At 43.8% G+C, this 27,967-nt stretch overlaps 3 protein-coding genes across 5 annotated transcripts; 1 reads left to right on the forward strand and 2 right to left on the reverse strand.

The window, feature by feature from the left end:
* On the forward strand, nucleotides 1-3,186 carry si:ch73-54f23.4 (zinc-binding protein A33). Its single transcript, XM_037453420.2, has 7 exons — nucleotides 1-77; nucleotides 318-391; nucleotides 593-688; nucleotides 773-1,006; nucleotides 1,648-1,670; nucleotides 1,823-1,938; nucleotides 2,018-3,186. Exons 2-7 carry the CDS (start codon nucleotides 326-328, stop codon nucleotides 2,569-2,571), a joined length of 1,089 nt encoding a protein of 362 aa, XP_037309317.2. The 5' UTR covers nucleotides 1-77; nucleotides 318-325; the 3' UTR covers nucleotides 2,572-3,186.
* A 141-nt stretch (nucleotides 3,187-3,327) lies between these two features.
* si:dkeyp-77h1.4 (uncharacterized) lies at nucleotides 3,328-16,444 on the reverse strand. Of its 2 annotated transcripts, XM_062565643.1 has the most exons (12): nucleotides 16,233-16,444; nucleotides 12,301-12,360; nucleotides 12,005-12,025; nucleotides 11,616-11,891; nucleotides 9,519-9,639; nucleotides 9,199-9,374; nucleotides 8,815-8,957; nucleotides 8,363-8,510; nucleotides 7,965-8,146; nucleotides 7,781-7,873; nucleotides 6,740-7,082; nucleotides 3,328-6,682 (listed from the first exon to the last, which is right to left on the reverse strand). In XM_062565643.1, exons 2-12 carry the CDS (start codon nucleotides 12,344-12,346, stop codon nucleotides 6,138-6,140), a joined length of 2,094 nt encoding a protein of 697 aa, XP_062421627.1. In that variant the 5' UTR covers nucleotides 12,347-12,360; nucleotides 16,233-16,444; the 3' UTR covers nucleotides 3,328-6,137. The 2 variants fall into 2 exon arrangements, with proteins under 2 accessions (XP_062421627.1, XP_037309232.2); XM_037453335.2 differs by having other exon boundaries at nucleotides 3,328-7,082.
* A 634-nt stretch (nucleotides 16,445-17,078) lies between these two features.
* Nucleotides 17,079-27,947, reverse strand: mdc1 (mediator of DNA damage checkpoint 1). Of its 2 annotated transcripts, none has more exons than XM_037453292.2 (12): nucleotides 27,894-27,947; nucleotides 27,158-27,323; nucleotides 26,448-27,044; nucleotides 26,290-26,368; nucleotides 24,912-26,110; nucleotides 24,440-24,502; nucleotides 20,904-24,322; nucleotides 20,295-20,432; nucleotides 19,352-19,534; nucleotides 19,091-19,216; nucleotides 18,420-18,530; nucleotides 17,079-18,311 (listed from the first exon to the last, which is right to left on the reverse strand). In XM_037453292.2, the coding sequence occupies exons 2-12, from the start codon at nucleotides 27,291-27,293 to the stop codon at nucleotides 18,108-18,110; spliced, it is 6,255 nt and encodes a 2,084-aa protein (XP_037309189.2). In that variant the 5' UTR covers nucleotides 27,294-27,323; nucleotides 27,894-27,947; the 3' UTR covers nucleotides 17,079-18,107. The 2 variants fall into 2 exon arrangements, with proteins under 2 accessions (XP_037309189.2, XP_037309188.2); XM_037453291.2 differs by having other exon boundaries at nucleotides 27,158-27,318; nucleotides 27,894-27,945.
* Nucleotides 27,948-27,967: the final 20 nt, after the last annotated feature.

Genomic DNA, 27,967 nt, shown 5'->3' on the forward strand with positions numbered 1-27,967 from the left:
ATATATTGTCAAGTCAGGCTGTGGACACTGATCTGCTCTCGTCAATCTAATTTCTACTGCTAAGTTGCTGCTTGGATGTACGTCCTCGTTGCTCTATTTATATGTGCACTTACTGTTGTTCTCATTCTTCTGGCATGTGTGTTCCCCCTCCTGCCTCTCTCGTACTCTCGCACTCTTTCTCTATCTCGCTTTTTTTACCCCCTGTCCTTTGCTGCATTGTTGTGTCCTCAAGTTCACCCCTCCCTCTTTCTCCTTTCATTGATTTTATTGCAATTTTCTGAAGAGACGTCTTGATTTCTTTTTGGTTCAATTTTAAGAATTTGGAATGTACCAAAACCACATCAAAGAGACCAACAACAACTGCAACGAAGGCCTTCTCAGTGATCACAAGGTAAGTTCCTTGTTTTATGCGATTCACCCGCTGCATTATTAACAGCCAAAACAAAACACACACACACTCATAATGGGACTGTATTTGTTTGAAAGTTTATATATTTTATGGAGAAAGAAGTTATAATTGTGTGTGTTTGTGTGTGTATGTTTGTGTGTGTGTGTGTGCGTGCATGTGTGTGTGTGTGTGTGTGTGTTGCAGGAAAAGCTTTTCCATGCTATTAAAAGAATAAAGCACGAGGTAGATGAGTGCAGAGAAGCAGAGAGAGGAACATACATAGAGTCACGACAAGTAGAGGTACTGTTTCTGCATTATTCATCCGTATATTTTTCAAAAATACACCGAATTGATAATCATTCATCTTTTTTCTCTGTGTTTCAGAATAGTTTTGATTCACTGGAACGAGAAATCAGTGCCGAGTTTCAAAACCTCCATAGTTTCCTGGATGAGGAGGAGTGTAAGGAGATGGATCGACTGAGGAGGGAGAGACAGAAACAACTGAAGCAGCTGAAGGAACGAAAGAAGAAGATGGCGGAGCAAGGGAGAGACCTGGAGAGAGCAATCTCGGTGCTAAACAGCAAACTGACCGAGGAGAACAGTCCTAAACTAATCAGAGTAAGGAAGCACTTCCTATCATAATAACATAAATAGATCATGTTTGACATCACTGAAGTTTGGTTCACACTGTAACTATACAACGTTTCGCTGGGGTTGATGTAAATTTGGACCCAGGGTGAGCAAAAGTGTGAACAGGAGGGGGAGGAGGAGGAGAAGGAGGAGAAGGAGGAGGAGAATAGTTTGGACTCCTTCCATAAAACATCCCGGAAGCGTCTTTGCACAACAGCAGAGCCTCATGTGGGATATCCAGAGTCACTGTAAGCATTCCCCTTGCCGAGGGAAAAGACTGTACTTACCTTACCCGTGACTTGTCAAAACAACACAAATCATCGCTTCTCGTGTTTGGTGTCCTTTGAGCGCGTCACTGCTGGGACACAATGTGACAGTGCAGGTTTACATCAAAGGGACTCAATGCGCAGCCCTCTCAGCTATTCTTCTCCTCTTCGTTCACACTCATTAGATCAATTATAGACATTGATTGGCTGAACTGTTGACCTTCACAGTTTTAAAAGTCCAAATCAATTTCTCAATTAAAAGTGAAAGTACAAAGGCTGCATTATTCAGCAAAAAGGGATGTTGTTGATTTAAATCGCTGTACACCAGGATATTACTTTATTTAATTTTTTCTCTCATTGCAGGAAATCCAAGATCTCCTAAAAAGGCAGGTTTGCTTAGCTTAACTGTTTTTTCTGCTTATGTCCTCTCATATCTCTTCACCAATCCGTCTCCATAATCCTCACTGTGGTCTGTCTTCCTGGTTATATTCTACCATTCATCATTCAGTCCTCCCCTCTTCCCATCTGGTCCGAGCAGGTCTAAGGTGCGCTTTGTTCCTCCGGCAGAAGTCGACACTGAGGTGCGCTCCGGCCAGTTTGTGGGGCCAATACAGTACAGGATATGGAAGCACATGAAAAGCTGCCTTTACCCAAGTATGTTCTCATTTCATTTTATACAGCGCATGCGACTCGACGAGCAAACTTCACCTCCTTTATCTCCATTTGCCCACAGATATTACACCAATGACCATTGACCCCGACACAGCCCACCCTAATCTGTCGGTGTCCCAGTCTTGCACCTCAGTATGCTTTGAGGAGGACAAGGACACAAAGCACGTCCAGGCCAACCCACAACGCTTCCACTACTACTACTGCGCGTTGGGCCATCAGAGCTTCACGACGGGCCGACACTACTGGGAGGTGGACGTGGGACAAAAGACAGCATGGAGGTTGGGCGTTGCACGAGAAGACGTCCCGAGAGGCGAGATGGATGCTACTGGCGAGTCCAGCGGCCTCTGGACTCTGGCCCTGATGGGCGGATTCGTCCAAGCCTACACCGACCCCAAGCCCACCAAGGTCAACGTATCGCTGCGACTCGTCCGCATCGGTGTGTTCTTAGATTGTGAAAAGGAGGAAGTGTCTTTCTATAATGCCGTTACCATGGCGCCCATCTATACCTTTACAATGGGGACGGTTGGGGTTCCTTTGTTCCCCTTCTATAATCCATGTGATGCGGATGATGGGAAGAACACAGAATCGCTTAAAATCTTTAACCCTTCACTATGACCTGGAGGGCCTGCAGGGATTTCCAACAAAAGTAGCAAATTTTATATGAATAAAATCATTCTTACATTTAGAGCTGAAAAACTATAATTTGTTAGTGTTTTAAATATCAGTCAATGGTTGGTAGGAAACATTTTCAAACAAATGCGTTTGCTTTATTTTGTCATAGGGTTTGGGTTTGGAATAGTCATGATGGACAAAACAAGCCATATTTTGGATTCAAAAATATTTTTTTGAGCATTTTATGACAAAAACACATACATATAACACAGATTTGATGATAAAATAAAGTCATTGTTTGTTGCAGCCCTAATGATATGACAAACATGCCTAAACTTTCTGAATAAGAAAAAATCCACTTTAAATGGTTTTTATAACCATTATTTGTGTCTGTTTTCAATGAAAATCTGAAGTAAATGTGAGCAAATGTATTTGTTATAAATAGTAGATCAAATCCCAGCCTGTGCTCTGCTGCTGGCCTGAAGCTGCAGGGTCCATTACGGGCTACAATAGCATTATGATGTTATCTTTGGCCTGATTATAAATATCTCTCTAGTCTCTGCTTAGCTATGATGTGTCCTGGCAATGCTACGGAAGTCAGTATTAGCGAGGCGCGTGGCCTGGGGGGGGGGGGGGGTTCAATTTGACGCGTCACATAAATGATGGCTGACATTGAGAGAGACAACTCGCTGAGATCAAACAGACAGCTCCGAGACAAGTCTTTAGCGCAGAGGAAATCGAAGACAACAAAACAGCAGATGTCATGATCACTTGTTTATTCTTAGTATTCCTTTAGACATGAAATAAAGAAAACATTTTACAAAACATCCGTGTGAAGTGTTGTGCAAAAAGAGAGTACAGAGAGAACATGTGGGACGTCACACCACACCAATGCCAAAACAGCAGAAGTAAACCGAGGGCAGAGACTGCTCACAAAGAGCAAGAAGTGCCAGTGGTATTAAAAGTAGTGGTTTATTTTATAGTGGGCAATCAGAGGTGGGTACGACTCTGGAATCCCTCTGGCCCCTGTTTGATGTAATAACTCCAATCTCACTAAACTGAGCCTTCTTAAAGATGCTGGTAATTTGTAAACCAAAGGCTAGTCCTGCGCACCGTACAGTGTCTGCCCGTCTCTCACATCCCTGCTCACTCTGGAGCGCTGTTACAACCATTGACCACATACAGCAGAGGTGGTGCATGGAAACTCCTCTGAGACTGCCTCGTCAATTGCCTAGCACGGCATAACCCCGAGGGGGGGTTACTCACACAAAGCTTTGTCATTCACCCCACTGCTTTGATGAATTTACTCGTGTACTCCTGGGTGTGCCGCAGACACCCAGCGCTCGTGATGCTACCCAGAGTAATCTGGAAAAATCTCAAAGTTATCATTATCAACTTTCAAGACAACCTGTCACACACATTAGCATTTCATCGAGTGCTACGGCCTTGTTCAGTCAGCTGTGCAAACTTCTTTCTTTCATACTCTTCCTTGTTAGGAAAAGGTGCTATAAGGAGTGTCTGCAAACAACAGAATACAGGCAACTACCCAGTATACTTTTTAGGCACTAAACAAAGACAAGATTCACTCAAATATCTCAAGGTTACAATATCTTTTACGATATGTTGTGGCTTTAAACATTCACACTCATGACTTAAACACAGCACTGGTTTTCTTCACGTTGCAAGACGATGTAAGCAGGCACATGATTACCTCACAACAGACGGATGAGCACACATGACGTACAGTACAGTTGAGTCGTCCTGTACGAACGGACTACGCACAGATTAAAAATGCCTTAACACTGTGTCATAAGTCAATCACATTCAAACATTTGTGCTTCGTAGGCACCTCAAACACACATGACGGCGACGTTAAAACATCCCTCTTCTGTTGACACAACTTACGGACAATAAAAGCCTGTTTTTTCCGGTTGTGGGCATGCTGCAGTCAGTGCTTCAAGTGGCATAGGTTAAACATTTGAATACAATGTGTAAATACTGTGAGAGATGCTGTATGCTGTGAGTATCGTCAAGTTGGAATGACTGTAAATGCAAAATATTGATGTGAAAAGATCTAATAAAGTCTTCATGGATTTGTACAATATTTGGTTCTTAAATTAGTTAAATTAGACGTAAGTGAATATTAGTGGATATAGTACTCTATGTGTATATATTTTATATTCAGGATTTAAGGATGGTGAAGAATTTAGAGTATCAAGTATAATACAATAACCATTCTATACACTGGAAACAATCAGCCTTACAGGGGTTAAACCGGCGTACACATGCAATATTTACAAGGCTGGAGTGTGTGAGTCTGTGTGTGTGTGTGTATTGCGTGTTGTTTCAGCACTCCAAGCTAGAAATTCTGCCTATTCAGTTTTTTATATTGTGTAATACATCCCACTATCTGATAAATGTTTGTCCATTTACCATCGAAGCCCCTTCATTTGATCTATTATTTTGGATGTTTGAAAGTTCAAATATTATATTCAATTATCATATTTGAACATATCGCTTATTTATAATTCAGACATTTGGCATTTTTAAAATGTATTTGTAACAAAGATTGTTGTAAACACCTAATCTCAGTCGAAGCTCGTGTCCTTAAGAGGTTAAGAATTAATCCCAGCAAAGGAAAGGAGAGGAAGGAGGTAGAAGAGAAGGGGGAGGATCGTTGAAGGAAGGACACACTAAGGACAAGGGAAGAAGAAGGAATAACACAGCTTGCATTTTCATGCACGCAGATGTGCAGCAGGATCACTGTGGTTCCATTAAGCTGTTGGCATCAGCTTGCTATTAAACGGAGGAAATAATGTGATTTTATATAGAGCCAAGAGGAAGTTGAGATCAAAGGCAGTAGAGTGGTGGATCCAAGCTTGAGGGATCCCTTTGCTAAACACATTGAATCATCTGAGACATCCACTGGGGGCGTGAATCTCAACCATAAATAGCAATGTTAATATTATTAGTACGTGTTCCTGTGTGGGTAAAGTCACACAAATCTTTTTTTTTTAATATGTGATAATGTATTGCAGATATCACTGAAGCCAGAGCACCAGCACAAGCGCATAACACCCATACTTCAGCTATGTACAGTGCGTGGAAGGGCTTTCGTTTCCGTTTTGATGATGTCCAATTTGTATTTGCATGCGTTTTGTCTGTTCTACCCACATGCTGACAGAGAAACGGAAGTCAATTACTAGCTAAAGGTCAAATAAGTAATCTGTGTATTTCAGTGAAATGTTGTCAACCTTTCCGGCTGCCTCATAATGTTAGATAAGACCTTATGTGATGGGTTATTTGTGAAGTTTCAAAAGAAATTCATTTGCATAATTTCTCATCAACAAGCCGCTTTTGATTCGATTTATTTTTTACTTCAAATTAGGGAGTCTCAATGTTAGTTGGTGAGTGCGACACTGTTATCAAACTATTACTGTATTCAGGCATTAGACATGTTAAATCTAAGTCTTTCGCCCCAGTGGTTTCTTCATTATTTGGTGAGGGGTGTTCGTCTACAGCGGTTGGTAGACGGAGGAAATCTGCAACGACTTTTGCAGCGGCAGATCTCAAGTGCTGGCGTTTGAGTCCTCAGCCGCGGTGTCGTCCTTGCTCGCTTCCAGTGCGGCGCCACCGGATTTCTGCTCCGCCTCGGGGGTTTTAGGGGGAGCTGCTTTTGGAGCTCCGATAATATCAGCGTGATTCGGGCTGGGTTTGGAATCCTCGCCCGGCTCGGGTGTACCGTTGGTGATTGGCTCGGGTGTGGTGGGTTTAGGGTGCTCGGCTTTGGGCGTCAGAGCACCCTTGCTCTCCGGGGTGGTGGGTTTAGGGTGCTCGGCTTTGGGCGTCAGAGCACCCTTGCTCTCCGGGGTGGTGGGTTTAGGGTGCTCGGCTTTGGGCGTCAGAGCACCCTTGCTCTCCGGTGTGGTGGGTTTAGGGTGCTCGGCTTTGGGCGTCAGAGCACCCTTGCTCTCCGGTGTGGTGGGTTTAGGGTGCTCGGCTTTGGGCGTCAGAGCACCCTTGCTCTCCGGGGTGGGAGTGGCGGCTTCGGGAGCAGCTGGTTTAGGCTCTGGGCTTGGGCTTGGTGGGGGCTTTGGATCAGCTGGACTCAGACCTGCCTTGGGCTCTGGGCTTGGGCTTGGTGGGGGCTTTGGATCAGCTGGACTCAGACCTGCCTTGGGCTCGGGGCTCGAGGCTGGGATGAGCTTAGAATCTGCTGGTTTGGGTACATCCAGCTGTGGCTCCAATGGCTGTTGGGGGGTTTTCTTGATCTCGGGTGAAGGGGAGGCCTTAGTTTTAGCTGCTGGAGGGGTGCTCGGCTTGGACTCAGCAGTGGCGGGAGGGGGACACGGTTTGGTTTCGGAATCAACAGAGACGCTTACGGCCAATGAGTCGAGGTTTTGATCGGGGGCATCAGTGTCGGTGTCTAGTGGGAGGGCGGTGTTAAAGCCGACGCCAGAGTCACTGGTGTCGAGGTTACCGACCCCAACCTCTTTGGAGGAAACCTCGAGACCCTGGGTTAGAAAAATAAAACAAAGTATGGCGTGTTTATTTGTACAATACGGACAAGAAGACAGTTCCGAGTTGAAGACATACAATCATGTTTATACAAGACAGAACAGACACACAAGGGAATAGAAAGGGAGCATATGTTTAGGATTCAAAAAGAGTCAACATAACGGAAAGCAATATTAGGCTAAAACTGAATCAAACAGGAGAATAAATGTCACAGCTCAGCGACAGTGCAAGTCCAAATTAAACGGAATAAGATGCAGTGGAAAACAGAAAGCCTGGATCTAAACAAACTTGGATTTGGAGAAAATATCAGGTCTTCTGGGAGATTGTTTCAGATACGTGGTGCATAACGTTTTTTCCTCAGGGGAACGGTCAGCAGGCCGATCCCAGAAGACCTGAGAGGTCTGAAGGCATCATCACATCGCAGCGGATAAAAAATGTAAACCATTCTAAACCATTCAGTGCTTTACAAACCAAGATAAATATTATAGAATCAACTATTTGTGAAACAGGAGGCCACTGCAAAGATCCGAGACCTGAACTGATGCGATCCACTTTCTTGATCTTAGTGAGGACTCTAGCAGCAGCGTTCTGAATAAGCTGCAGCTGTCTGAACGCAAAAAACAGTATCAAATCGAGACATTATTAAAACCTCTTGAAGACTCAGTGTTGGGAAAGAAATATTACATATCCTTACTTTAATATCCACCTCAGTGCTCTGAGATTTCTCTGTATTGTCTGCCTGGGAGTGCTTGGAGTCCTCACTTAGTTTGGTGATGTTCTTGACCACCTGTGAAGATGCACACAGACAAACATGAGTCATTCATCATATCCCGATCCACATCATGTCACTTTGGCATTTGCATATTTGTCCCTCCAACCTGTCGGAAGGCCTCTCCTTCGTCCTCTTTGCCAGAATCCTGGGCGATCTTCTTGAGGGCTGCAGCCCTCTTGGCCCTCTTCTTCACTTTGATCAGGCAGGACAGCAGACAAACCAGCAGGAGGAACACCAGCAGACCCAACAGGGCAATGATGGCTACATACACTGACTCCAGCTTGTAGGCTTCATGTGAGGGAAGAAAGACAGTGGGATAGTAAATAATAACTTCAACATGATCAACCTTCCATTGACGTTCTGAAATTCCAATGAATAAATACAGCAGACATAATAACAGTACTATTCAGTCTTTTTTTTATCAACAAAACAAAGATAATGGTTTTGACACCATTGCAATACAAACACATTAATTATTCCATTTTGACCATCCCTAATCTTTACGTTGCATCTCCAAGTGGACGGTGGACACAGTGAACCCCAGTGTGTCGGTAATTTCGAACTGGCCCACATCTGCCCCCTTGACCTGATCCAGATAAACTGAAGAACCCTCCATGGAGAGACGGTTCTCAAGGCCCAGGTCTTTTTTGGCCTAGAAAAGACAAACATCATAGGCTTAACCCTGAGAAATAAACAGCGAAGAAAACATCAAGTACCAATCAAACTTCAAGTCACACAGTGGCCGAAATATGTGAGACATCAAAGAGGTCAAACATCAAAGAGGTGTGGCCAGGCGGCCTACAGACCATTGCATAATCCATTGCAGGAAACCAAAGGGTAAGTCCTGTTTCTAATTATGAAACCCAGGAATACACTCTGGTATATATTCACATGCAAAAGCATGAAATTGTATATTTTGACCACAGCACAGGTGGGGCTAAAAAGAAACCAGCTACATCCGTAAATTCCCCGTGGTCCAGGAGCAGATGGCGTGTGGGGTCCTTTTCCCGGGTGTAGTAGAGATCGACCAAGGAACTGTTGAGTATTAGGTTGATCTTCAGTTTTTCACCGTATGGCAAGGTCTCAAAGTATATGTGCTCTACGACACAGAAGGACAGAGAAGGAAGGACGTGATACATCACAGCACTGTTTACAGGCCCGTTGATCATCATTCTAAAATACGTAACTCTGTTACAGCCCAATAACGTTGCTGTCGTTAAAAGTCCATTGAGCCGACAAAGAGCAGCGTAATAACGAGAAAGCAAAGCATCCTGATGGAAGCTGCCGTTTAAAACAGGTCACGCGTGGGAAAAGACAGCGGCCTTCATTCGTGCCCTCACCTTTGACGTTGAGACACTCTTTCTTTCGTACATTGCCGCTACTGTCACGGACAGTGTAGCTCCCTTCGTCTGTACCCGTGACGGCCCTCAGGGTGACGTGGCGCTCATTTACGCTAATCCGACCGTGGTAGCCTTCTATGGCCTTCCCTGTAAGGGTCAGCAGCACCACAGCAGGTCTGCAGCAGGAGAAAGTCACAGAGGATGAACTGTCCTTAACCTTTGTCGGTAAGTCTGAGACGCGCCGTGACAGTACATGCACGTCAGAGGTGGAAAAAGGTCCTGTTGGGTTCAAATGTCATGTGTCATTTTGTTGACTATACCTCGACGTCATCTTGGCCTCCACAGCACTGGGCTTGTACTCCAAGGTGATGGGAGGAGTCACCCCCAACAGCGCAATATGGTAGTTGTCTCCATATTTAATGATCTGCTCATTGGAGCAATCTGGAGGGTGAAAGCAGGGTGGTTAACTTTTTTTTTTTGTATACATGTTTTATTTATTTTCACAGTTTTTAGAGGATTCCCACATGTCTGAGTGCAATTACAGATTGAAATATAAAACCTCCTTACCGACCCAATGCAGGGTTACAAGCTATGGAACTTGTACCTTCAGGTACATTCAGGTGACGAAGAAGTAGACATAATATCAAACAATTGCATAACGCTAGCAGGCAAAGTAATGCCATTTGAACAATTATAATAATAATAACTTTTAAAATAAAAATAAAAGATAAAAGGGGAAGGGGGGCAAAAAAAACACGTGTTCACGTGTCAAGGCTATTCTTACATTTTTCAAGGGTGTAGATGAAACTCTTCATTAAGCATTAAGAAATAATAAAGAAAATTAGTCTGTACCTTAAAATGTTCATTATTAGATAATATTGAGCTCGTAAGTTTGGGATATCACCCCTCTACTGTTCAGGCACAGTTCTAGGAGGCTGTTGACTAACTGTTTTTGTCTCAATGGGAGAAAAAGCCTCTTTTCTTTAAAGAGGGAAGAAGGCAAGTTCAAGTCTTGAAGGAAAACAAAGTTAATTTGCTTTAAGTGAAGGAAAAAATGAAGTTGAAGAGCAAGAAAGGCCATGTAGTGAAGAGGACGGAGGTGGAGGGAATGACTTGAAAGGTGTCGGGGGAGGAGGAGGGGGGGCGGGGGTTGGGAAAAGATCAGTGATCCAAAAATATCAGGGCGGCAGAAATTATAGGGTTGGAATACAAGACAAGAGGCAGCAAGGACAAGATAAAGACAGGAAAACAGCAGAGAGCGAGGGAGAGAGGAGTGGGTTGGTGGTTAAAGAGCTGCATAATTACTGCTTGGCAGCTCCGGCATGCTTAAACACTCTGAGACACACACACACACACACACAACAAATGACTGCCTCCATATGGCACATCTTTCGCATATTGCTACGCTACAGTCGCCTTTATCCACGCTGGGTTTGAGTCTGCTACCTCCTTCACTCATGTTTGTGAGTGAATCGCGGCCGCATGGTGTAACCCTCTGAGGACAAACACCATGTGTAACACACAGGTTCATCTGGCTGCTGGCTGCATAATTAAAGCAAGTAGAAAATACAGCACCTGCACTACCAGGATGCTGACTCCGGGTCAGATATGCTTCATCCTGCGCTTTTGGTTGACATCCAGTAGTGAAGGAAGTATTTTAGATTACTTAAATAAAAGTCTATATACTGCATATAATGTCAACACACTCCATTGTGACAGTAACAGTCTCCTGTGTTTTTCTGGTAAATACCATATTATTTATTCAATGAATGTTTGCATTACTGTTGGAGTAGTATTTCACTGTAATGAATCATTGAATCATATTTGATAAGATTGTCAAAGGTTTTGTTGGTAAAAAATATATATATATATATATGTAGTGAAGTCAACAGTGTCTCAAATCCGAGGCGATGTAAGTAACATTCTGAAGTCATGCATGCATATGCATGTATCAGACATCCTGCCATTTGATACTAGAGCGCATAATTCAATATTCTGATTCTCAAAACCCCCCAGGTTATAGCTTCTTATAGGTACTGTGTGCTGCTTCCTTTAGTCCTTTTTGATTAACTCAATACTTTTTGGTTTTGGAACAGAAACCAAGAATTATCGTCACAAATGAATTCTACTTAACATCTTATTGACCAAAGAACATTTTATAGATTTGATTGATAACGATCAAAAAATCAAAATGAAAAACACTACCTTTTTTAAAATTAAGGCATAGACAGCCGATGTATGGTAATATCAATAGATCAAAACACTAATTTAACTAAAAAGATAACTGGAACTAAAATGAATTTGAATTTAATGAACTTGAGTTTGGCTTTATATTTTAAATTAGAGCTTTGAATTGAAATTCCAGTGGATAATTCATTCCCATTCCTCGTGTAATATACGGAAACTTGATACCGTACCTCGGACTATAAGCATAAAGGTCATGATGTCCTCTGGGTCCGCTGGATCCTTCACGGTGTACAAGCCCTCGTCCCACTCCTCCACACTGTCTATGATGAGGTGGCTGAGGTGACGGTTGACTTTGGCCCGACCGTGGACCACGATGCCGCCCCGCATCACGAACACCTCGCCCGCCCGCGGAGACGACCTGTTGCGAAACGTGACATCCACCGCCAGCGAGGGCATCGGGATGTGGAAATCCTCCCCGTAGAACAACGTCACGGAGTGGTCTCCATCTGGACGATGCGATGGACGACGAATGGAGGAGGAGCAGATGAACACGTTAGAGGGCCGTCAAAGCTCATAATTTATCTTTGATGAGAGAAATGGATGTTCTGGAAAGTCTTACTTTTCACAGGCGCAGAAAGAGCTGTAAAAAATAAATTAAAAAATATTATCACTTTAATTATCATCACAATTCAAAACACAGTCCTTTTATTCACTATTTATAAAAACAGTTCTTTTGAACACCTTTTTACACCGTTTATAGCATGCTCTTCTGGATTACCGGATCAAACTAAAATTAAAACACTTAGCAATTCACAAAGTGTATTTTGATCAACCATTACAAAGGCAAAAGACACAATTTGAACACTTCCAGATCACTACTTAAAAGAACAGCATCACAAGTGTTTGTTAACGTACCTGTGGTGAGCAGAAAGCTGAAGGCGATCACACCGACTGTCCCCATCTTAACTTTTGTTCCTAGAAAGGGAAACAGAAACAGAAAATGTGTGTGTGTGTGTGTGTGCTGAGAGAAAATGTCTTATTCTCAGGGAAACTGGTGTCTGACATCATTCCTGAATCAACCTGATGATGAAGAATCCATTGAGCCACAAATAGGGCTTTTCATCAGAAAAGGACATTTGTCTTCATACTAAGTGGGAATATTGTGACTGTTGAAGTTAATTTATAATATGGGCACGACATATAGTCACAAACGCTGCACCAACAGAGGTAAAACAAAAAAATAGTATCTTGGGTTCACGGTTTACTGAAAAAAGTTGTTAAATCCTTAATATAAATCTGAGTGCAGTCAATGAAGTATACGTGGACACACATATTCTGAAGTGTCAGTAGCAGTACATCAAGGAGTCAATATTCCTCCCAGCAAAAGTCTCTTTGCTATGGAGACTGGAAAGCATATTTTGCAGCATGCAACACTGTTGCTGAAAAAGGTCTTCAGGAGATTTTCAGAACAGAAATTGGGGAATTGAAGCAAAAGAAAATCGCCGGTGGTTTTAATTTAAAGAGGAAACACCTGCAGTGCTCATTGAATCCAATCCAAAAAACCCAAAGCGAATTCCTGATTTGCAGATGATTAAAATCATGGGGTCTTGGGTGACTACTCGGCTCGGTGCCCTACAGGAAATGACCAAAACACAAAGAACCTGAGCACATTTCCATCACCCTATTATGACCGTTTTGGAGCAAAAACAGGATTAATTGCAACACTGAGGAGGCTGTGATGATGAAAACTGAATTCTGCTACACTGAGGCGTCTGAGGCAACACATCAAGAGAATTTGTGCAATAGAGATTTTGCTGCAGTTTTCATCTACAAAGCCCACGAGGGGATTTGGCGAGAACACCTGCAGTGCTCACAGTCACACTTTGCCAGGCTGTAAAGATAAAAAAGTGTCTCCTTTCTACGCAGGAGACATCCCATTTTTGCTGCATATGACAAAGCATTTAGCCATCCTGTGTGTCTGTGCATATGTAATCTAAACTTATTTCTAAACCGCAGCAGCAGCAGAGAGGAGATTTTCTCTTTTTGTTCAATGTACATGAAGCAACATTTCATCGCATTATAATCTGACAAACATCGTTTGCTAAGTGGCCTCATACATCCCTTTGCGCTACGTCTTCTACAGCTGCACACGACACTCGCGGCTCAAAATACCAGTGATTTCATTGCATTTGAAACTAAATACGGAACAGGGCTTTAGTTCTATTACTTCAATCCCAATCCTTGTTTCCCGAATGGTTTGGTTTTCTCGTCTAGTTTTGAACGCTGGTGCGAAGCCACTGTATCCTGGACTTCGAAGTATAAAGCTGACCCCTGTAGCCATCCACGCTTAATTAATGCAGCAATTGGAGATGTAGGTTGGCTCTGTAGGAGCAGATAAGTGATCCGAGTCATCTGCTTGTTGCAGCAGATGGCACAGCGACCGATCTGGTGTTTGTACACAACATATTTTAAGCAAGAAACCCCCAAAACCTAATCCTTCATTTCTGTGTGATTTTGAGCTTTGGATGGCAGAGTTGAGACTGTGAACGCTGCCTCATTGAGCACAAACATGCAAGCACATGAAAACACGCGCAATAAACTATATCACAACTGGTTTATTCACACACTGCCCTCTGGGCTGTAAACCATGGACCCATCTGCTATCTTTCCACAACTTCCCCTCCCCTCACTTAGCTCCACTCTTTCTTCCCTCATTTCTACCATTTTCTCACTTCAGTAACAATTCTGTGTGTTACATTCTGCCACTGTTGCAGCCTTGTTTTTTTTAAACCATTCAAAAACCAAAATAAGGAAATACCATTGTTTTCTCTTCGGTTTTAAATTTAAGTCGGATGCTAATATTGTATTTCCGGTTGAAAATGTCTCTTTGTCACCAAAGACAACCTGTCCAAACAGTCATTTCTCCTTCTAGAGACAAAATGTCTGAATGCCCAATCAACCATTAATATAAAATAAAAATAAACATAAGCATTAAATGCATCTCAGTAACCAAGAAAATTGACAAAGACAATGAAATATCATTAAATCTATTTTTCCCCTCAGGACTGACCTGGTCGAACCGCTGCTTGTGACGGTGACCTTAGTTCAACACAGACGTAGGTCGCATCAGGCACATCATCCAAAAGCAAGTTTGTATGAGTCCTGACAAGGGTGGGGGTTTGGACACCAATATACCTGAGCCCCAGATATTAGTACAGCGGCACCCAATGTATACACAGATAATAACATTTATATTTCCAGCATGTTTTGCTCTTTTTCTCTCTGGATCGCTCTCTCTATTTGATCATGTTTCCTTCGTCTTCTCTCCCTCCTTGTATTATATAATCCGAGCCAGTGCATCCCACTCTGAAATCAAAGGCTATGTCTGTGTTCCTTCTCACTGGAAAGCTCCCTACTCATTGGAAGGACAGACATGTCTTTGTAGGCAAGATTTAAAGAAGCGGAAATGCCTTCAATGACTGCAGATGTGGCCCCACAAAGCCACCTCTGTGTCTTTACACTTCATCATTTCTCATCCCTTTTACCGTTACTCTTTTCTTTTTTTTGCATGAGTCATGAGGAGAAATGGCTCTTTGTGACAATGAGGCATGCTGGAAGTGAGTTCAAACACACATTTACAGAAACACAGATGCACATACTGCACCCTCCTCTAACAGCACTAGATATTCATAAATCATGAGGCAACTGGGGGGTGTTGCTGCACCAAGAGACACATGTGGAAACTGCCGGGAAGTTGAATTCTGGTGGACCACTTTCAAACAAACATGTTGTTTCCCTTTACTGACATGAGATGTATTCCAAAATCAAAAACATCCCCTCTGACTATCCCAGAGGTCCAAAACTGCTGACCTTTGCATCACTCCAACACATCCCCCCCTTCCAGATCAGCACAGCAGAAAAAAATAAATGCATGGAAAATAAGCTCAAACAAGCAGAGGATCTCATCTAAACCAAATCAAAATAGCCATTTCTCAGGGTGGTGGGAGAGACAGCCTGCAGCGACAGGCAACCTATTTTCCTCACAAGCAGTGAACTCAAGGAAGAGACATGCTTTCAACATATCGCACCTGTCTGATTCATTAAATCCGCGCACAGAGTGGGCTGATGGAGCGGTGTACAGTATTGACGAATACGCACAAGGACACAAGAGCACAGAAGATGAAGAATGTGGTAATTGTAAAAGATGACATTGTCACAGAGCCATTGCTCTCGTGGTGACAGTCTTTGAGCAGCACACTGCAGCCAGAGGCTACACAGCCCTCTCGGATAATGGATGCTAATAAAGCTTTTAGGTGATAACTGCAGAACGTATTGACTTCTGACATGACTTACTTAGAGAAGAAGATGAACCTCTATAAAACTCTAAAATATAATGAATATGCAAATTGTTCAATGACATATTCTGATAATAAAAGTTACATTTTTTGTTTAAGGTGGGCTAATGGGCGGCATATAGACGTTTTAATGTAAGCGGTTTACATAGATAGTTAGATGACATCATCCTGCATCATAAAAAATTATATTGAATCTCCCCGGCAGGATGGAAATTGAATGGAACCTAAAATATCCAATGATGGCAAAACCGGCTCCATCCCAGGACCGTTTCATCCACATTTCATCATTGCCAGTATACATACATTATATATATATAAATATATATATGTGTGTAGTTAGTGAGGAAGCTCACAGAGACATGTCTGACCAGTCACCTCCGGGATAGCAGATAGGCGCATCAACCAAAAAACCTGCAGAATTTAACCCTTCGCACGCCGGTCACATCCTAGCAGAGCCGTCCGCACATGCATGTAAGCATCGCCCACCTTTACCTGAACGATCGGAGCACTCAGCGGAGACGTGGAGCGGACTTCACGGGCGAATATCTGCGTGATGTCCGTTGCTGTGTTTTTGCCTCGTCGTCTCCCTCCCTCTGCAGCCTCGCCCCCCTGAAAAGCAGCACTTCACGACTCGGGCTCAACATTTGGAAGGTGCTCAGAATAGGTCGGGCTTCTCTCTCTCCCTCTCTCCCCCCCTCTCTCTCTCTCTCCCTCGGAGACACTCGACTCGTGTCGGTAAACACCGGCCACCCCTTCGCCCCGTGAAACACACCCACGGGGATCTGGCGGTGGGGAAGGGGTTTATCCACAAGTAAAGTCCTGAGAGGATGCCGAGTCAGTAGACAGCTGTGCGCCAATAAGTCAAAGAGGATAATTATGGTTTGTAACATTCCTTGATGCATTGCCTTCCATCGTTTCTTTTCCAAATGTTCTACAAATGTAGATAATTGTTTGGTGGCTTGAATGGAATTTGGCCAATAAGATCACACGAATAAAATACTAAAATCTGTACATTTCAACAAAAAGTCTTAAAATACAGAAGAAATTCAGATATGTTGGTAAGATGCTCATCCATGCAGTACAAACCACCCAAGATTTCCTGTAGAGTACAGAAATGTGTGTTTTAAATGAGATCAAGAGAAATCCTCTTCTTGGTTGAGTCCAAGCTCTTAGGGAGAAGACTGGGAGACCTTACAGTACAAGGTTCTGATGCTTTCAACCAAATCTTCTGAGCCTAAACAATACAGATAATAGTAAAAAGGAAGCATAATGAAATACCAATATATGCCAATTAAGGAAAGAGTTGCAAAAATAAATAGACAACTTAAACATTATATAGACATGATTTAATGTTTTCATCGGTAATCAACAGGTTTCACAGTTGGATTTTGATATAAACTTGTCAGTAAGACTGTTCTAAAATGAAACTTAATTACAAGCTAGTGATTCCGACTTTAAAACACCAAATGATACAGACAGAACAAATGTAACATTGAAGGTGGGTCGGGAAAGAAACCAAATGCGAGTTCTGTACCTTGGTCTTTCTTTAACATAGTGACATGTATACATAAACACATGGGAGATAAACGTATGGATTCTAACTTCAGGTGCCGATAGCTTGCATCTTCTCCCTGAATGTAATAGGAATGGATGAAGCCTTAATGGAGTTGGTGGTGGTGGTTAATGGAGTTGGGTGGATAAGACACACTGGTAGTTTCATGATTACTTCGTTAAAAAAAGGCATAGTGCACTTATCAGGACAGGAAACAAGCACTTTTACAATTTTATTGGCTAGCTATGTGCCACCATCCAAACATGATTATGCATCTCCCACTTGAATAAACTGGCTCATTGAGGCAAAGCACTTAGCACCCAAAGAGATTAGCAGCAACTCACTGAAGGCGTGTTTATTCCTCCTTTTCATCGAGACAAAAAGAAGGGAAGACGGGAGGTGAAAAGTGACAAGGACGGTTGAAGGGTAATTATTTACCACCCTGCATAGCAGCAAGATCATCACAGCTTTTGCAACTTTAAAACTTACATTTTTTTTCTTCAACTGTAAAGGTAAAAAGGGTACAATTGTAAGAACACCTTACCACGAGCGACCTGGTGAGTGTCCAAAATGATCTTTCTTCCATCATTCTCTTGCAAAACCAAATGCAGTCCAACATCTGACACTTAAAATACACCCATGATACGTCCACAATATGCTTTGATACATTCCTTAAGTATTTCATAGCTTGCTCACAAATGTTTCTAAAAGTCTCTGATTTGAAAGATGATTTATGGGGGATGAGAATACTCCACTTAAGCAGATTTGCTACACACAAACAATGTTATTCTTTAACACAGCGTACCCGGGTGGAGCTAAGTCTTCTTCCTGCTCCTTCCCCTGCCGCCTGCAGGCTGTGGCGTATTTGCAGGGGCCGAAAGTTTGTGGGTCTCAAGGTCAACTTTCTGCCGAAGGATCCCTGTGAGAATAAACTCAGCTGTGACCACTGGGACGGATTCAGAGAGCGCCGTGCCACAGAGCCGCAAGTCCTCCTCACAGGAAATCACCACAGTCTGAGGCTGAGGAGAATGGTCACAGATATGTCGGATGACAGAGGCATATATAGACGGACTAACACAAATTCATTGACTGTATGTGAGGTCTGAGGGAGACAGTTTGACTGGTACCTTGTAAGAAGAGGGCATTTTGGGAAGGAAGGTAGCTCCACTGCAAGAAATGATGTCTTTCATGTGAACTGGCTCTGGTTTCACTGACTTAGTGACATGGATCCGATAGCCCTGAGCGACAGAGAAAAGCAGACAAGGGATGAAGTACAGGACTCTGCAAGAACCCCTCCACAAATCAATACAATGATCTTAGGGATGGCATTTTGTATTTTATGTGATTAACTTGCTGAATTTTAGCCAGTATGAGGACAGTACATGCTATCAAAGCGCCTCTGATACGGATCTAAACTCTGTTACAGCAATGGAAACATTACTACCCGCTTCCATCCGTAAAGTGCCCATAAAATATAACCGGTACATTAACAACAAATGTGAAATGACTCCTCACAAGAAACCGTCTAATGGTAAACAATCATTGCTCATAAAAAGGTTTAGTTTGTGTTCAACTACAAAGGTGCTGAGAAAAAAGCAATGCTCGGTGGTAAAAAGTTGGGGATTTCAGATCACTAAAAGGCTGAAGATGATTCTAACACAAGTATGCAGGGATGAAACCACAACTCGCTATTCGTCACTGTGTCATTATTATCCACCAACCCTGTGCATCAACTCCTCACACAGAGAGAAAAATAAAACAAGCACAGAAATAGATGGTATGACTGTGTTACCAGTACCTGTAGGAGACGCTGATTGCTGGCAATCTCCAGGGAATCCTGCAAGGAGAAACTGAACTTCTTTTCCTGCTCTGGATCCTTCACAACAAACGCATTAGGAGGCAGGAAGCTCCCAGCCCTACCACTCTGAAACACCGGGAGAGGGGAGCGAGACAACAAGAGATGAGCGTCTAGAGTGCAGTATTTGTGAAAATATAGATCCACATTTGTCTATCAAATATAGAAAAATGGCAAGTAGTAACCGCTAGTAGTGACACTGACCCTTTCCAGCCAGTGCGTGGTGACAATGGGGACTCCTTTGGCCAACGCACACAGGAACTTGACAGTCCTGCGCACCTTATCGGTCACCAGACAGTTCATGTCTGCCACTCCTTCAGCCAGGCTGCCTCCCAGACGAGCCAACACTCTCTCCCCTTCTTCATCCACCACGCCTGTGAACAGAACCTAAGAGGGGGTTGTTAAGAGGTCTAAAGCCCTGTTAGCTCACAGGAATCCACAGATTTCTGGTAATTTGTCATCATGGGATATTTAAAATGTCAAAAACGTTGGCATTAAAACAAATCTCACTCTGGTTCCTGGAAAGTTAGCAAAGCAAAGCCTCATCATGCATGTAATCCTACATTGATGAATTATTTTGTAGCATTGGATTGGTTCGAATTAAATGATCATTCCTAATTAATAACATCTCTAGGTTTGCTTAGAGTAGAGCCAAGCCCCTATTGGATGAAACTATAGCTCAAAAGCAACTATTTATTTCCCAAAAACAAAACAAACTTGAAATTCTGAACCATTGGTGTCAATGGATCCAAAACAATATCCTTTTTGAGCGGCTGCATGCTGTGTGAGACTAGGGAACTGATGCATCTTGATCCACATTTGGGATGTTATACCTGTGTCCTGAAGACAAAAGTAAATGTTCTGGCTTTAGAGGGTGTGTTGGATCTGCTGTGAGCTCAATGCATTCTGCACCAATCTGTAAATAATACTTTACACTGGTTCTGCTGTTAATTTATAAAAACCCTGTCCAGTCTGTTCCTGTTGAGTTCAAACAAGGCCCCCCACACTGAATAAAGATCAATATACTCTGAATGAAGATCTTACAGAGCACTCAGTATAGCACGTGATTGTCACTAATGTCCAATTTCCTCCTTCTACTTTGACAATGTCCCAAATACGCCCACACGGGTACAAAGACTTATCGAACCTTGTAGGCCTGTCTGGCAGCTCGCCATTGACCACCGGCGGCCGGTGAGGCAGAAGAGGAGCGAGTGGTCTTTGCCGCGGGTGAGGAGTCCGTCAGCGCTGGTCTCTTCCGGGATACGCTGCTGGTCGGAGTCTGGGGCTGTTAAATGGAAGAGAGTTAGGGGGAGGACAGAAGGACAAACAACAGACAAGGACAAGCATGAAACATAGTACGAGGAGAATGATGTGCTACGATCAAAGCACAGATCTTAAAAATGAGTCCGAAGTGGCCGTGAGACGGCTCAACCACTTAATTCATTAGGGTATTAGTGTGGATGCAGAGCACTACTCTTGTTGCAGGGAGAGTTGGAGAGATGCGGGCAGTCCCTGATGTTGATTGCCGTACATTATGATGGCTGGAAAGGCTGACTCAAGGAGAAAAATGCACCAGAGCATTTAGCCAAGGTGAAAGCCTTCCTCTTCAAGGACAGAAGACATTCCTGGACACTTATTATGCACTACTCAGCTTTGCATTTGGACTCAGGCGTAATCTGTATCTGTATCACTAAAAAGACAACAACACCTGAACCTTTCCAATACACGTTAGAAAGTAAATAAGGGATTAAGTCACCTCAGATGCCTCCACAGGAGGATCCTGGTCCATTTCTTCTTGCTTCTCTTTCTTCAGTTTCTGGACCATTGATGGACGACCTCTGACTCTCCTCCGCACTGTCCCCTCTTCCATTTCCTCACTCTCTTCTTTCACCACCAATTCAGCAGAGGAAACGTTTGCTTTCTTCTTAGCTTGAGCGCTGGATGCTCTCCCTTTTCTCACAACTTGGACTTGACTCTTATCTTGTGCTTCTTCTATTGTTTGGGCTCGCTCCTTCACTTCAGATATTTTGGAGCTCCGGCTGGAATCCTCTTCTGCATTCGCCTTTGAATCTCTTTTTGTTCCTTTTGTTTTCTCCTTAGCCTCCTCCCCATCACTGACTGCAGAAGCAGGTGGTACCTCTACAGTCTCACTCTTGACTGCTTTCTGGCCTCTGCCCAAGACATTGCTTTTAGGCAGAGGTGAATCTTTTCTGGCACACCTTTGACTCGAAGGGGACTTCTGATCTCCCGCTGCGGGTTTAGGGCTGTTTGCATTAGCTCGCTGTCGCCCTCTGATGGTACTAGCCGGCTGAGAATCTGCCTCCTCTTTCTCCTCCTCTGGGGGAACTTCATTCCTGCCTCTCCTTCCTCTGGTTGTAGGTTCGAGAGCCAAATTCTGGCCACTTTGGCTACCGGCAGGCGGGATGGAGTCGGACTCCGTTTTCCTCCCTCTTCCTCGCTGCCTACCTCCTCTTCCTCTGCTGTGAGAGCTCAAGCTGCAGCTGGAAATCTCAGAGTTGGACCTTGAACGGACTCCCCGGGGAGAAAGATCATGAATGTCCCGTTGTGTTGGCTCTGCAGCGACAGTCCTTCTATTGCTGCTTGTGGCGATGGCTGCCTGCCTCTTCGCCCCTCGGCCTCTCCCACTGCTCCCCTGGGTGCTCACACTTGAAACCGACCTCTCTGAGCTTACAGAATTGGAAGAGTTGGAGCGGGACCGGGTTCTCCTCGCCGGGACGTCATCATTGGCTGACGTGGTCGAGTCTTGATGCGGCCCTGTGGTACGCGGCGCACCACGTGTCCTCCTGGCAGTTCTTCGACCTGTTGCGGTTGTTTTGGGGCTGTTTTCTTCCTTCTGGTTTCCTTGTTGCTCTTTTGTTTGTTTTTCTTTGGCCTCTTTTTCTTGTTCGTTCCTCTCCCTCTCGAGTCTTTCTTCTTGTTCCCTCTTTGCTGTCATCAATTTCTCCTTTTCCTCCTCTTCCTCTCTATCCATTTCTGCCATTTCCTTCTTTTCTCTCTCTGCTTTTTCACATTGTAATTTCTCCTGATCCTCCTTTCTTATTTTTTCTGTTCTTTCATTCTCTTCTCTTTTGGCTTTTTCACACTCTAATCTTTCTTTTTCTTCCTTTGCTCTTTCCTTTTCTATTCTCTCCTCTTCTCTTGCTGCTTTTTCATGTCTCTCATTTTCTTCCTCGTTGTTTCTTTTCTGCTTCAAATGTTCTTCTCTTTCCTTTTGTGCCCTATCGGCTATTTCTTCTTCATCTTCTTCCTTTCTTTCTCTCTCTATTCGCTCTTTTTCTGCTCCCTCTTGTTCAAGTCTTAACTTTTCTGCATCTTCAGCCTGCCGTCTGTGATGCTCTTCTTCATCTTTTCTTTCCATTTCTAATGTTTTATATTGTTCTTCCCTCCCTTTTGGTTTCTTCAAGATATAATTTTCAATGTTTTTTCTCCCCGTTTCAAGCGTTTCCTCATCTTGCTTGCTATCTTTTGGATCCACCGTAAATGTTTTCCCTCTGGCCTGTTTAGCTTGCTCTACCTCCTCCTCTTTTACACTCTCCTCCTCATCAAGCCTTGCTTTTCCTCCACTTACTGTAGAAGTAGGATTTGGCAAAGCCTTCATCGCCCTGGTTCTCCGTCTCTTTGGAGGCTCAGAACACTCTGCCTGCTCCTCTTCTTCTCTTAGTCGTGCCCTTGTTGTTGTTTTTCTTCCTCCTCCAGTAGTTGTGCCACTACTTCCAGCTTCAGTTTGTCTACCTTTTCCCCTCTGCGGCGGGGTGACAGCTTTAGATCCTTCAGTAGAGTCCTCTTTTTGAATTGGCTTTGCTGTTCTTTTCCGTGGACCTGGAATTGAGTCCTCATCATCACTTTCTCTTTCTTCCCCCGCGACTATAGGCTGAGACTCAACAGCAGAGACTTCAGACACTGTGAGGGGCTGTGTCTCCTCTTCTTCAAGTGGCAGTGTCTTTGCTTTTCTTTTTCTAGGACCTGGGGTTGTGTCTTCATCCTTTCTCTTTTCACTCATGCATGTAGCCAATAGCTCAGTTTCAACAACTGCAGAACTTGTGAGGGGCTCTGTCTCGTCTCCGAGTTGCAATAGTTTTGCTCTCCTTTTTTGTGGACCTGGAGTCGAGTCCTCTTCATCACTTTCTGAATCTGTACATGTATCCACTGGCTGAGTTTCAACAGTAGAGAGCTCTGTGTTTGCCAGTGTTTGTATCTGCACATCTTCAAGCCACATTTGCTTTACTTTTCTTTTTCGTGGACCTGGAATCGAATCCGGTGAAACATCACTTTCCTCTTTTCCACTTGTAGCCATGGGCAGAGTTTCAGCTTGACCAATTGGCTGCGTTTCAGCAAGTGATGACTCAGATTTTGTGAGTGTTTGTGACTGGTCTTCAAGCCGCAGTTGATTTGCTTTTTGTAGAAACAATTCCTCACCATCAATTTCCTCGTCCTCACTGACATGCATGGGCTGGGTTTCAGTCACAGGTTGAGCTGCCTCCACCGGTTCTTCTTTCTCTTTGGTTACATGCTGTGAGCTGGACTTAACTTGTAGTACAGAGGGAATAGGATTTTTGTGATCCAAACTCTCCTCCTCCATGTTAAACATTGGTTGGGTTTCAGCCAAAGCCATAGTAGATGAGGTAAAAAAAGGTTGAGTCTCAGCAGCAGCAGCGATTATTCTCTCATCTTCATCGGTTTCAACCTCTGAATCACTGTTGGGCTCTGAAATATAAGCCTGTGTTGCTTCCAGGGAAAAATCTACACGACCCTCTTTTGCAGACATTTTTGAACATGTGGCTGGTTCCTGATCATCCCCATGTGCCTGCAGATTAGAATCGTTCTCTAAGGAGGTTGTGTCTGCATATGCTTGGGTATCTTCCAGATTCACACCCTGTACCACAGACACAAAGGCTTGGGTGCTCTCTGTGGCTAGAGCTTGGGCGTGACCCTCCAGGTAGCTGCTTTCAGACAATCCCAGCTGGAAGGACTCTCCTCTAGTGGACTGTTTGCATGTTTCACTAACAGAGGACTGAATGGGGTCCTCGCTGTGGATCTTTGAAGGGTTTCCCTGACAGTCTCTGGTAGGAAGAAGGAACGACTGGGTCTCAGCCACAACACACAAGTCATCCTCCGGGTTGGCTGAGCCGGGAGACAATGACATAGGTCTCAAATCTGTGCGACAGAAAAGACAAAATAGTGTGCCTCAGGTTTAAATGAATAAGTTACCTCTGATACATCCCTTGCATTATACACAGACATAAAGCTATATGTCAAAAGTAATTTACTCACGCCCAAATGGACTTGATGCAGGAATCAGGAACGCCTGGGTCTCCATATTTTCCAGCTCTCCTCCTGGAACCATCCCAAAGTGAAAATAACCAAATTAGTCTCTATTAAAAGGCAATTTAAAGAGGTGTTTAGGTCACATTAAAATGGCAAAGAATTTACACAGTAGATAAAGGTGGGAAGGATCAGTCTTCAAAATGAGAAAACAATGTCCACTTAGATTGAAAGAATAATTGAAAAAGTGAAAAGTGAGTTTCTCTTTTTGATTATTTAGAGAATATATCCTTTACAAGTCTTGTTTGAAAAAGTCATCAATGACCAGACACTGTGTGGTCTTTCTATTCCGAGTGCAATTTGTATTTGTATTATATTGTTAGTATTTTTGTGCATTGATTGTGTTTAAGTTGTGTTAAGTTCTGATATAAAGAGCCCCCTAACCGAAAATGAATGAAAATGAAACAGTGCTGAACAGTACCCGACATCTGCACAGGAGTAGAGCAGTTCTGCTGGAGGGGAACCAACAGCCCAGGAGTATTTTCTCTGCGCAGGCTTGGAACCTGGTTCTCCTCATCTTCCACATCTGTGTCACTGTCCACTCTGAGGTCAGCTGGATCGACCCCATCCCCAGCAGGGGACATGCTGGATTCATCAACATCCCTGTCTGCATCAGAATCTGACTGAAGAGCTCCTGACATTATACTCGGATTGATGGACCAGTTTGAGGCCACAACGGGCATGAGCAGAGAAGAATCGTCTTCTACATCTGTGTCGCTGTCAGACAGAAAACCTAAAACACCTCCTAAATCTGCAGTGGTGACGGACTCGGTGCCAGCAGACACCACCGAGAGTTCACTGATGGCCGGGGCAGGAATAGCGCCATCCTCCGTCTCGCTGTCTCGCGCTGATTTTGGCCCAGTTGACTTGATATCTAATAAAGGGGGAGTTTCATCTATTTTAGAGCACAAACTAGTTTTCCGCCATTGATTTTCTTCTTCCTCCTCCTCCTCAATATCTGTGTCACTGTCTAGGTGTAAATTGTTGCGCTGCTTAGAAGGGGAAGACACAACTGCGTTGGTGCTTCGAAGTGACGCTGTAACAATAGCAGCCTCTGACACAGCATCCTCATCCACATCAGTGTCACTGTCGAAGGTGATGCCTTCTGGCTGAATAACGGAAATCACATGAAGTGGTTTTGTGTGGTCCGCAGAGGAAGGTGCTGATTTGTGAACTGGCTCATCGACATCGGTATCACTGTCTATATAAAAATGTGCTGTGTTTGGTGGATGATCAGCTTGTTGGTTTGCATTCAAGGTCACCGGGCCAGCAGTTGCCCCTCTTTCCTCCTCTCCCTCCACATCAGTGTCACTGTCCATGTCAAACACAGGGATCGGATCTGTCAAGAATGTCGCTGAAGATTTGGGAAACTCATTCTCTCCAGTAAGACTGACATTGCTTTCATGTTTCCCTGACTCACAGTGTTCACTTTCCTCAGACTTACTCCTCACCAGTGCTGCTCTTTCTTCCTCCTCTTCTTCTTCATTGTTGTGCACGACTCCAAGTGTGTTTTCATTCTTTAGCTGCTGTTGGACGCCGTGGTCTTCCTTACTGAAGCTGACATGTCCGTGAGGCCTGTTTTTAGCCGAGGACGGCGGTGTGATGGGACTTTCATCCTCACTATGAAAAAGTGGAAAACAATGTGACCAGCATTATAATTTAGAAATTAAAAAAAAAAAAATTCACTGTTTTGATGCACATACATATAGGGATTTGTTTTACAAGTTAATTTGTCGTGATGGTACATATTTGAAACCCCCCCCCCCCCCCAAATAATATGGTAATAATTGCTATTATACCTTTCAGGGACAATTTTGTTTGTGGGACTCAGGAAGGTTGAACAGGCTGGACCTGATTCATGGAAGTCAGAATTGGACACTGTAAAAAAATAAAAACAAAGATGTAAAACCTGTGATAGAAAGCTTCAGCTTTATTTTTATAGGAATATTTTCTATACCTAGAGCCTTGCGCCTTCCGTCTCCTTTTTTATCGTCCGAGTCCGAATCCGATTCTGGGACCAGGGTCCCATGTGGCTGGGTTGGAGTTTGCTCAAAGGACAGGTAACTGGTCCTGACAGAAGTCTTCCCTCTGTCCTCCTGATCAGATAACAACACACTAGCCTTTGTATCCCCATTGACACACGTCTTGCCGCCTGTGCTTGTGTCACCTCCCTTTTCTCCCGAGCCATCCAGCGAAATGTCATTCACTCCCGAATGTTTGCTCACAGAGGCCATCGTGTCTCCTTTCGAAGAGACGCGGCCAATAGCGCAGCTGACATACTGACATGGGATGTCTGCCACCGCCAAACCGTCACCTTCACTGAGGGCATAGCGTACATTAGGAGTCAGCTTCATGTGGCCCTTGCGGGTCCCATTCATGCTCCCGTGGTCCCAAATCAAAGCCTCCGTCTCCACTTCACTGTGACGCCCTTTTCTCCTGTAGACGGAGATGCAGATGGTGGCGTGCTGCTTGGAGATCGAGGGTGCTGGTAGGGGCAAGGTGCAGGTGTTGGGGTCACGGCCCAACACATTATCTCCCAAAAAGAGGGGCAACTCTGTGTGCCAGAGGATGTCCAACAGAAGAAGAACAGAGACAATGTTAGACCTGTGAATCCCAGTTACATCGCCAAAGCATCGGTGTAATAACAGCAGTGGTGAGCCCACTCACCTGTCTCAGGGATGTGTTCATTTTTTAAGATGCACAGCTTAGCCAAAGGTCGCCCCCTCTTGTTTTCGATCTCGTCTTTATTTTCTTCCTCGTCTGACTCCAAGATTGAGTCGCTGATTATTTGCGTGGCATCCATTCCTCACGCAGGACGACTGCTCGGCCTAAACTTAAAGAGAGGAAAGGTTCAATAATGCAATGTTGACGTTTAACGTCTAGCTTCAACTGCCACTGAAAACAGTAACGGCAACTTCATGCGGCTAACGTTAGCCTAAATGGCTCATTTTTAAACCATTTAACGTTAGCTATACTGTCCTGCTGTAGTCGTGCTAACATCCAATTTACAAGTGTAAAGTACCGTGGATTCAACTTATATCCAACATTTATCTAACGTTACAAGTTTATAAATACTGCATATCTTACAGCAATTACGCTTCAAGTCAGCATAAAAACAAAACAAAAAAGACGTGTAGTTATAAGCTAACGTTAATTGAAGGGATTATCCTAATATCATAACTTAAATCTTACGGGACGCCTGACAACCTACTGTTCCGTCAATTAACAGGACTATTAGGGCAAATAACCTATCGTTAGCTTGAAAATACGCAAAAAGTTTAACGTTAAGAGATAATACGTCGGGCTTATACGGCAACATTTCTTAATATGCTTCGTATGCAAATTTGCAATCTGTGTATTTTACAAGAATGTCTTCGCATATTAGGAACAATATCATGCCTACCTTACACTCTGTTCTCAGTAGAGGTACAATAAAAGAAAATAAACATGGACATCCTGGAAGGAATGGACGACGCC

The sequence above is a fragment of the Pungitius pungitius genome, chromosome 11, assembly GCF_949316345.1.
Source record: "Pungitius pungitius chromosome 11, fPunPun2.1, whole genome shotgun sequence".
Lineage (NCBI taxonomy): Eukaryota > Metazoa > Chordata > Actinopteri > Perciformes > Gasterosteidae > Pungitius > Pungitius pungitius.

Excerpts from the sequence above, each read along its gene's own strand:
- si:ch73-54f23.4 (XM_037453420.2), top strand. The coding sequence starts at position 326 with ATGTACCAAAACCACATCAAAGAGACCAACAACAACTGCAACGAAGGC. Across the intron at positions 689-772 it reads TAGAGTCACGACAAGTAGAG|AATAGTTTTGATTCACTGGA; the intron begins GTACTGTTTCTG and ends TCTGTGTTTCAG. Across the intron at positions 1,671-1,822 it reads ATCCAAGATCTCCTAAAAAG|GTCTAAGGTGCGCTTTGTTC; the intron begins GCAGGTTTGCTT and ends TGGTCCGAGCAG.
- si:dkeyp-77h1.4 (XM_037453335.2), bottom strand. The coding sequence starts at position 12,346 with ATGGGGACAGTCGGTGTGATCGCCTTCAGCTTTCTGCTCACCACAG. Across the intron at positions 9,640-11,615 it reads CTTTATGCTTATAGTCCGAG|ATTGCTCCAATGAGCAGATC; the intron begins GTACGGTATCAA and ends TTCACCCTCCAG. Across the intron at positions 8,958-9,198 it reads AGAGTGTCTCAACGTCAAAG|AGCACATATACTTTGAGACC; the intron begins GTGAGGGCACGA and ends TCTGTGTCGTAG.
- mdc1 (XM_037453292.2), bottom strand. The coding sequence starts at position 27,293 with ATGGATGCCACGCAAATAATCAGCGACTCAATCTTGGAGTCAGACGAG. Across the intron at positions 24,503-24,911 it reads TACTCCTGTGCAGATGTCGG|GAGGAGAGCTGGAAAATATG; the intron begins GTACTGTTCAGC and ends GGATGGTTCCAG. Across the intron at positions 20,433-20,903 it reads CTCCTGTGGAGGCATCTGAG|CCCCAGACTCCGACCAGCAG; the intron begins GTGACTTAATCC and ends TCCATTTAACAG.